The sequence below is a fragment of the Rhipicephalus microplus genome, chromosome 5 (genome assembly GCF_043290135.1).
Source record: "Rhipicephalus microplus isolate Deutch F79 chromosome 5, USDA_Rmic, whole genome shotgun sequence".
NCBI lineage: Eukaryota > Metazoa > Arthropoda > Arachnida > Ixodida > Ixodidae > Rhipicephalus > Rhipicephalus microplus.
In genome coordinates, this window is record NC_134704.1 from 95,405,621 (window position 1) to 95,414,752 (window position 9,132).

Consider the following 9,132-nt stretch of genomic DNA (forward strand, 5'->3'; position numbering starts at 1 on the left):
GTATGTATGTATGTATGTATGTATGTATGTATGTATGTATGTATGTATGTATGTATGTATGTCTGTCTGTCTGTCTGGCGACAATGACAGCTTTTGCGACTGGAAGTCCTCAATGAGAATTTGCGCAACTTCTCTTCATCTGAATTTTGCCCATATTAAGTGCAGGGCGTCACCTTGTACATGCTTGTTCGAGCCTGCTGTGTAATGACACGCGTTTTCATTCACCCGAAGGCTAAAAATATACGCAATGATTGCCCTCTTCTCTCATCGATGTAAGTGCATTGGGCATCGTCGCTTGCATTCGTTCCAAGTTGGCAACGCGCTCGAGAAACCCCTCACATTACAACTGCATTTCCTGCCCAATAGCACTGGACACTTAAAAAAAGAAAAAAAAAACCGTCCTTCGCGGCGTCAGCCATCTGTATGAGCGTTGCTTCGTTCTCACCTCGAATGAATCGCTGCAAGTACTTTGTGTTGCCAAGCGCGAAGGTTGTGCGCGCCCGCATGACTGCATAACCGTTGGCCATCAGCTATACAACCGAGCGTCGACCGATTATCTAACAGGGTCCCTTGACGCCCTCCGCTCTCTCTTTCTTTTCGGGCGTGCTACTTTACAAATTGAGAAGGAGAAAGAGAGTGGCTCAAGGCCTTCGGCACCGGAACAGAAAAAAAAAACAGCTGCTGCCTGGCATTTTGTTGGGGCCAGATACATCCGCTTACTGTCGGCGCTGTCGCTTTCTCCGAGTCGCGGTGTAGAAAGCCGCAAAGTCGCTCCGTCCACCCTCGAACGCTGTCGCAGCTGATACAAGGCCTACAGAAGGAGGACACTGAAGTGTTTGCTAGCGGTGAGTCGTACGCCTTATCTATCGCTCGAGTAGCGAGGTTTACTGCGTTTAGCACCGTTTCGAAGTAGCGGCACTGCGGGAAGCCAAGGTATGTCAATGCTTTCTGAATGTAGCGTACGTGCGCAGGCGTAGTAGCACGGGCACTGATGAACTGGGAAACTGGGAGGTTGAGTGGAGATGAGCGATCTATAATGACTATGATTAAGCAGGGGCAATGACACCGTTTCTCGTTCATAGTCCGCAGGCGACGGCAGCGGTGCACCGCAGCTGGGTAGGTATGCAGCAGCTGCTTCGATCACTATTAAACGGAAGCAGCGCAGGCTGCGATGTTCATTGGCGGAACATGCAGTAACAGGCTCTGCGAGGTTCGTCGGGCAGGCTGCACCTCCATATCCGGCACGTGCAGTGCAGAGTATGCACACCTTGGAACAGTATGTGGCCAGTGTTTCCGTAGACGCAGCTTAGTCTGCGCCGCGTCTTGTTTTACGCGCACAACTGCGAAGTGTTATGAAGCAGGTTGTTGACTTTATGTTCCAACGTCGGTGATGCTGCCGCGTAATCCCGCCAAGACGCATGCGTCATGTGCACGTGATAACTATAGCGTGGTCTTAAAATTGTGAGTACAAGCTACGTGTATCTGCGGTGCAACACTCACAATGGGACGAAACTCGTTTGTTATAATTTTAGTGTGACGAGTGACCTTGGTTCGGGCGGCCATCAACACGCAACGATATCGATTGTGCTCGCTTAATGCGGGATAGCTTGCAAAAAAAAAAAAACATGGACACCACAAACGTATTTACAATGTCTCGATTCGAATAGCAGAATTAGCAGCCGTCCGATGAAGGAAAAAAAAAAAGCGTAGCATGAAATCGCTGTTCCTGGAACGCAAGTTACTGGTGGCGCGTTGTGAAAGGCAATTTGACGACCGGAATTTACAGAGTGCCTGCGTGAGTACGAAATCTTGTCTCTTGGAAGCATTTGTCCCACAACCTAGCCCATGACTGAAAGGAAACTTACTGGTTTGTTTCGCAGAGACGAAGTTTCAAGACCGAAGCTACGATGAAAGACAGGGAGAGGCCGTTTTATAAAATTTTCCACGGCCACCGTATTCCCGGAGCCTTTTCAGAGGAGGTGCTCGGAGGATTTCTACGCTACCAGCCGGCCGACGACGACATATTCATCGTGACCTTCCCGAAATGTGGCACCCACTGGGCACACATGATGCTCTCCAAGACCCTGCAGATCTGCCGAGGCCTGCCCCCGAGACCGTTCATCCTCGCCGAGCGAGAGGGTGTGAACGCCATCTTAGCAGCGCCCAGACCCCGAATCGTCTGCGCGCACCTCCCTTTTCATCTGACACCTCGAAATGAGCGAACCAAGTACGTGTACGTGGCTAGAAACCCGAAAGACTGTTGCGTTTCGTTTTTCCACCACACGAAGTCACTTTCCAGCTACGGGTTCGCGGACGGCTACTTCGAAGAGTACTTCGATATATTTCTCGAGGGCCAGACAGACTTCGGAAACTACTACGAGAACTTGAAGTCGTGGTACGCTCACAAAGACGACCCGAACGTATTGTTCATGACGTACGAGTCTATGAAATTCGACACTAGAGGTTCGGTCATCAAGTTAGCCAGGTTTGTGGATGAGCAGCTTGCCGTTGTGCTGGAAGAAGACAACGACAAGATGAAGTCCGTGTTGGAAGCGTGCAGCGTGGAAAGCATGAGGAAAGAAGTTCAGGGACCCTTTATCAGGAGAGGTGTGGTAGGCGACTGGAAGAACCTCATTACTCAAGAACAGTCACAAAGGCTGGAAAAGAGATTCATGCAAGAAATGAAGGGAACGGACATACCCGACCTCTGGAAAAACGTCGACTGGAAACTTCACGGACCGAATGACGCTTGATGGATTTAGCGGATGTTTTTTTTTTTAAACGACATGTTGGAAGACGGTCACAGTGAAAAAGAGAATTTCGTCGTAAGGAACTGGCGTTTCAGAACAATTCATGTAAACAAGCCGCTCTGTTGCAGATTGTGCTACATTATGTGTGACATGTGACTTTTTATCTTATCCAGAATGCTTGACGGGCGAAATACTGCAAGTTATTTATACTCATTTTTTATACCAACACACAAGCAAGAAATGCTTTTTATGGTGTTGGGTTAACGTAAATATGTACACGTTTCTATACTCATTTTTATACCAACACACAAGCACAAAATGGTTTGTACGGTGTTGTTGGGTAACGTAAATATATGTGTGTTTCTATTTTCGCTGGCTTTTTGGTTAGATACCAACACACAAGCACGAAGTGCTTTTTATGGTGTTGTTGGGTAACCTAAATATGTATGGGTTTATATTTTCGCTGGCTTTTTGGTTAGATACAGCAAATACTCTACGACACTTGTTCAGTCTAGTATATACGTATATACCAGTTTTTAATATGTATATTCGGTTAATAAATTTGACTGTCTTACACTAGTGGAAATATACTGATTGTTTTGCGCGTCACCCTACACATTTTCTGCGTTCTTTTTCATACTTGATTGCTTTGAATATGTTAATCTAATGTTAAGTTTCATTTACAATGCACTGGTTTGAAGAAAATGTCATCTAACGTGCAAAGCAACGAAAATTAAGTCAAGTGATTAGGCTGCAGGCAAACATTTGAGACTCCATATCTGCCACAATTAATCAGTGCAACGGTCACTGATAATGCGCTTCCTTTATTGAGCGGAATGCGACTTAGTGGCCCGCGGCGTCTTCTGCAGTGTGGCGTTCCATGTAGAAAGAGTAGTTTTCTTTGAGCTCAAGAGAATCAACGAATGGACAGAGAAGGGTCAAAGAATCACCCCCACCCTCCGATAATCACTGTTGAATAAAAGATTTCTTCGAGACCTCTGTAGCAGCTGGTAGCGCCTGAGAGTTGCTGGATCATAGACGATGGTGCATTATGGTAAGCGGTGTTCCCTCAGGTGGGCTTAGCCTAGCAGACCCGGTTTAATTCATTGCAAGAACGCAGGTTGGTCGTGGCGCGTTTGCTAAAGACAATATTACAATCGAAATTAACAGAGTGCAGGCGTAAGTATCAAATCTGTCAATTGGAAGCGCTTATCCGACACGAAAGCTTGTGACTGAAAAGAAACGTACTGGCTTGTTTCGCAGAGACAAGGTTTCTTCATCAAAGCAGCGATGAAGGACAGGGAGAAGCCGTTCTATAAAATATTCAATGGCCACCGGATTCCAGGAGCGTTTTCGGAGGGGGCACTGGAAGGATTTCTACGCTACCACCCGGCTGATGACGACATATTCATCATGACCTTCCCAAAATGTGGCACCCGCTGGACTCACATGATGCTCTCGAAAACTCTGCAGGTCTGCCAAGGCCTGTCACCAAGACCGTTCATCCTCGCCGAGCGAGAGGGCGTGGCCGCAATTCTGGCAGCACCGAGGCCTCGAGTCGTCTGTGCTCACCTCCCTTTTCGTCTTACGCCCAGAAACGAGCGCACCAAGTACGTGTACGTGGTCAGGAACCCCAAGGACTGCTGCGTTTCGTTTTTCCATCACACGAGATCACATGCCAGCTACGAGTTCGCGGACGGCACCTTCGAGGAGTTCTTCGAGATCTTTCTCGACGGCTTGACAGACTTCGGCAACTACTACGAGAACTTGAAGTCGTGGTACGCTCGCAAAGACGACCCGAATGTCTTGTTCATGACGTACGAGTCTATGAAATTCGACACCAGAGGTTCGGTCATCAAGTTGGCCAGGTTTGTAGATGAGCAGCTTGCCGTTGCGCTGGAAGAAGATAACGACAAGATGATGTCTGTGTTGGAGGCGTGCAGCGTGGAAAGCATGAGGAAAGGACTTCAGGGACACTTGATAAGAAAAGGCGTGGTAGGCGATTGGAAGAACTACTTTTCGCACGAGCAGTCGCGAAGGATTGAAGAGAGATTCATGCTTGAAATGAAGGGGACGGATATACCTGATCTGTGGAGGGACGTTGACTGGAAACTTCCCGTACCGAATGGCGCCTCAGTGCTCTGACGAATATTTATGGAAGCTTGATGCTGGTAGAAGACCACAAAGAAGAAAAAAAAAAGATTCTTGTCATAGGAATAACAATTCAGAACTATGCCTGTAACAGATTGTACAACATCGTACATCGTATGTGATATAGTAGAATTGTACTGAGACCGCCTGACGAGCGACATGTTACGGATGTTTTGTACTCATTCTATATGCAAGAATTTAACCAAATAAACAATTTATGATGTTTGTTTTAAACACTATCGGGGTATTTCTGCCGGCTTGTTGCTGAGAATGTATGCATATATGAATATGTGTATATGTAGCCAGTATATTCAGCCAATAACTGCACTGCAGTAATTGGCTGCAGTAAGGACGATAGTTGAACGTCTTTTTTGTTTTTCAAGTTGATACTACCGATTTCTTCGCAGTCTTCCTTCGTGCTGTTGCTTTTGTATACTTTGAGATAACGTTTGATCCTCAATGCACTGGCTTAAACAAAATGATATTTAATGTGACGGGACTCAGCAGTGGAGAGAAATATAAATTTCCAAGTGGAAAACACATTTTCATGACTGCTCTTGTAGCGTGTTTGAGCGTTATATGATTCTAGTTAAGAATTGTGTGCAATAAATAGATCCACGCCGTCGTGACGTTTGTTGGTTGCTCGAGCTTCACAAGATTAAAAAAAAGTTCGAACGCGCTTCGTTCTTCGAGCAGAGTGCTAGATATCTGTTCGCAGAGTCTGCATAATGGCGTTGCTTATGGAGCGATTTGTATTTCATACCCTTAATGAAACTTAAGGGAATGAACGAATTTTCAGATAACGCTTGAAAAAGCGCCTACGCAATTTTTGTTGACTAAGCTGTATGTTCAAGAACCGTGTAGTAACAGGTAGTGCCTGAGAGATGTAAATTAATGCATTGGTTCAAATGTGCGTTGAAGGATACAATCACTGACTACCTCGAAAATGACAGTTCCTTGAAAATTTTTTTACCCCCTTTTTTTCTTGTTCAGAAGGACCGCCTAGTAAAGCTGAGCATTTGGATTCACGCTTTTGTGTAATAATTCCTTCAAAGGCATGTGAACTCTTTCAGGGTCCTCAAATTATGCAGCGAAGACTTCTATCATGAGTTCCATGTGAGCATGCCTATATATATGAAAGAGCTTCAGCGAACACGATGCAGTCATGCAGCAACCTGCATGCAGTCTGTGGTGAATATCGCCGTGGAGTGCATGCATTCAAGCAGGTTGCTTGATTTAGGATAGTACTAACCTCAATGACTAGGGTTATTGCAGGGTGTTACACGCAGACGAAGGCCTCAACATGGTACTAGTTAGGCCGAACTCATGACATAATATGTTGCTTATGCATTGCACCCGATGTTCTTTGTATTTCTATATTTTCATTATTTTTTATTACCTGAAAGCGCAGCCAGTGGGCTATGGCTCTGCCAACGGTTGTCACTTGTTATATAGAATAAGCAACCTGGCTGTATAGAAATGGTTTTGGTTCTTAAAAGAAAGTGATGTGTCCTTGTCCAGGCGGAATCCGAAGGCACTATGACCACAGATACCGGCAACAAACTTAAGCCCATCTTCCAGTTAATTGACGGCATCAAGATACCACTCGGCTTTGACAGTGACAAACTACGCTCGGCGCTCAAGTACCAGGCCTCGAGTGGCGACATCTTCATTGACACGTTCCCAAAGTGTGGCACCAACTGGACCAAGCGCATTGCTGAATTGCTGATCGGTGGCAATGATGTCGCGTCTCAAAAGGATGGTTACGGCCTGGCGACCACCTTCTTCGAGATGGTCGGCAAGGAGACCATAGCGGCCCTACCGGAACCGAGGATTGTGACCACGCACCTGGAATATCAGCTCGTGCCGAAGCATCCAAGTGCGAAGTGAGTGATCCCACACTGTCTGCAACGGAAGCACAATAATTTACGTTGCAGCATAAAATTTGCGATTTTTTTAGCCTGAGCATACTTGATTCAGCGCACTGCCATGAACAAACTGTTGCTTAAAGTAAATTGAGTATGTGATTCAGAGCAGAGGTGTTTCCATGGGTTCTCGCAATCGCTCCCTCCTGCCGGCAATCCGTAACGACGACGTGTACATATGCTGATCAGTGTTATCGATTAGGCTATAGTTGTTATTTATTTATTTATTTATTTATTTATTTATTGCAGTGGCAGATATTATGAAGAAACGACTGGGACAAGCGTTAGCATTCGTACCAGACTGGGCACTTGTCTGTGTTGCTCCTATTTTGCATCGTCATCTAACTGTTTCGGTGCTCCTAAGCTACCTCTTTGCGCTGTTCTGCTCTGAGCCTCTAACACACCTCAGACAGCATATTTTAAGAGAAAACGTTGTCCGTCTTGTTCATGAGAAATGTCCTCAAATAAAAATTACGAAGAAACGCGCTCAGATAAAGTGCCTGTAAGTGTAGCGTGCTTATCATGCTCAATGCTGCTTCTTATACAATGATAAAATATTTCATCACAGGCACTAATATGATACCCGAGGGTGGGTTTGGGGGTTCCAACTAATATCTGTCAATTTCGAATGTGTTTATACTCATGCACGCATACAAACGCACGCACGAACATAAGGTATAGCTGAACCCCCCTCTCTAACAAAAATTTCTGGCTGCGCTACTGACAGGTACATCTACGTAGTGCGGAACCCCAAGGACTGCTGCGTGTCCTTTTTCCACCACACGAAGAAGACCAAGGCGTACAACTTCGAGCGAGGCACGTTCGAGGACTACCTACAGCTGTTCATCAAGGGCGAGACGAGCTTCGGCGACTACTTCGCGCACCTGGTCTCGTGGTATCCCCACATAAACGAACCGAACGTGCTCTTCCTCACCTACGAGGGAATGAAGAAGGACCCGGCGGCCGCCGTGCTCAGGATTGCCAAGTTCCTGGACGTTCGCGACGCTGAACTCCTCGACTCGAACTCAAATCGGTAATATTTTTCAGAGCTTAGCGACAAATGTTTCGCGCGCATCAAAAAAGTCAAGTCAAATTCATCATAACAGAGCACAGAACAATAACGCTCGTATGCACCCTCCTCTGCTGTTCCATTTCAAAGTTCCGTATGTTTACCTCAGAGGCTTTTAAACAGCAAGAGGAAACTGCCGATCTCCTTTATCTCACTCAGCGCAGAGTAACCAGGAATCGTCATGTCTTGCTTTAATTTCACTTAAGTGGCTTAACTAAGAAACTAAGAAAATAACGGAAGCTCGTTTTTGAAGATTAGCTATTGCTTTTCGCAAAAGTTCGCGCCACGTGTGTTGCGTCGCTTAATGAAAAAGCGCTTTGTCGTGTATATATGTGTAATGTGTGGGCTGTAACGCCTGCATTCTGTGTGAACTGAAGCAGAGTTTTTGTGTTGGTTAGATAGATTGTTTCGATCTTACGTCCCGATGTTCCACGCCTAAGGTTCAAGGAGATCGTGAGAGACAGCAGCATCGATGCCATGAAGGAGCACTACAACGCGAGCTACCAGAAGGCCCTGGGAGGCAACGGCGTCGATCAATGGATCGAGAGGAAGGACTACCCGCTGTCCCGCGCTCCTCCACCGCCCGACGTCATGGTGCGCAAGGGCATCATCGGCGACTGGCGCAACCTCTTCACGGCCGACCAGTCGCGGCGCATAGAGCAAGCCTTCGTAGAGAAGTGTGGTCACGTGGTCGACCACAGGAAAATCTGGAACCCGGAGGACTGGATGGATAACGTGGCGTGAATGTAGCCAAGTCCGCTCAATAGCGTAGCAGTCACAGTGAAGCGGATGTTCTCTTACGACATCCCTCCTGGTTGACTCATGTCATATAGAGGAAGACCTCAGAACTACTGTCGTTAGGCCAAATGAGGCACCCACATAGCTGAATAGTGTCCCTTTGATAGCAATTATAGACCAAATGTTCCTGCGGCCTCTCTATGTACAAGTATTACCGGAGACACATTTAAAACATCGTTAGAGGGCATTTTAATACCGCATCACCAATATTAAGGTAACACCAGACTTCATATGCACGAATTATTATTGACTGATAGGTGACACACTGGATGGCGAAATGTATATAAAGAAACATTGATGACTCTGGTTATTGAGTTATGGGCGTTCCGATGACAGAAATGCCATTGAATAATAGGAGCGATACATTGCTACACGTTGAAAATTTTTATACTAAGAAGGGCTTCTCTCGAAATACAGTCACAGTGTATTATATTCTTCA

The 9,132-nt window shown here is 46.2% G+C and overlaps 1 protein-coding gene across 8 annotated transcripts; it reads left to right on the forward strand.

Moving 5' to 3' along the window:
- Positions 1-479: 479 nt before the first annotated feature.
- On the forward strand, positions 480-9,132 carry LOC119174319 (sulfotransferase ssu-1). 8 transcript variants are annotated; one of them, XM_037425172.2, is made up of 4 exons: positions 583-933; positions 6,423-6,787; positions 7,554-7,859; positions 8,336-9,132. In XM_037425172.2, the coding sequence occupies exons 2-4, from the start codon at positions 6,441-6,443 to the stop codon at positions 8,637-8,639; spliced, it is 957 nt and encodes a 318-aa protein (XP_037281069.2). In that variant the 5' UTR covers positions 583-933; positions 6,423-6,440; the 3' UTR covers positions 8,640-9,132. The 8 variants fall into 8 exon arrangements, with proteins under 8 accessions (XP_075751901.1, XP_075751904.1, XP_075751903.1 ...); XM_037425171.2 differs by having other exon boundaries at positions 588-845; XM_075895784.1 differs by lacking the exon at positions 583-933 and adding an exon at positions 998-1,116.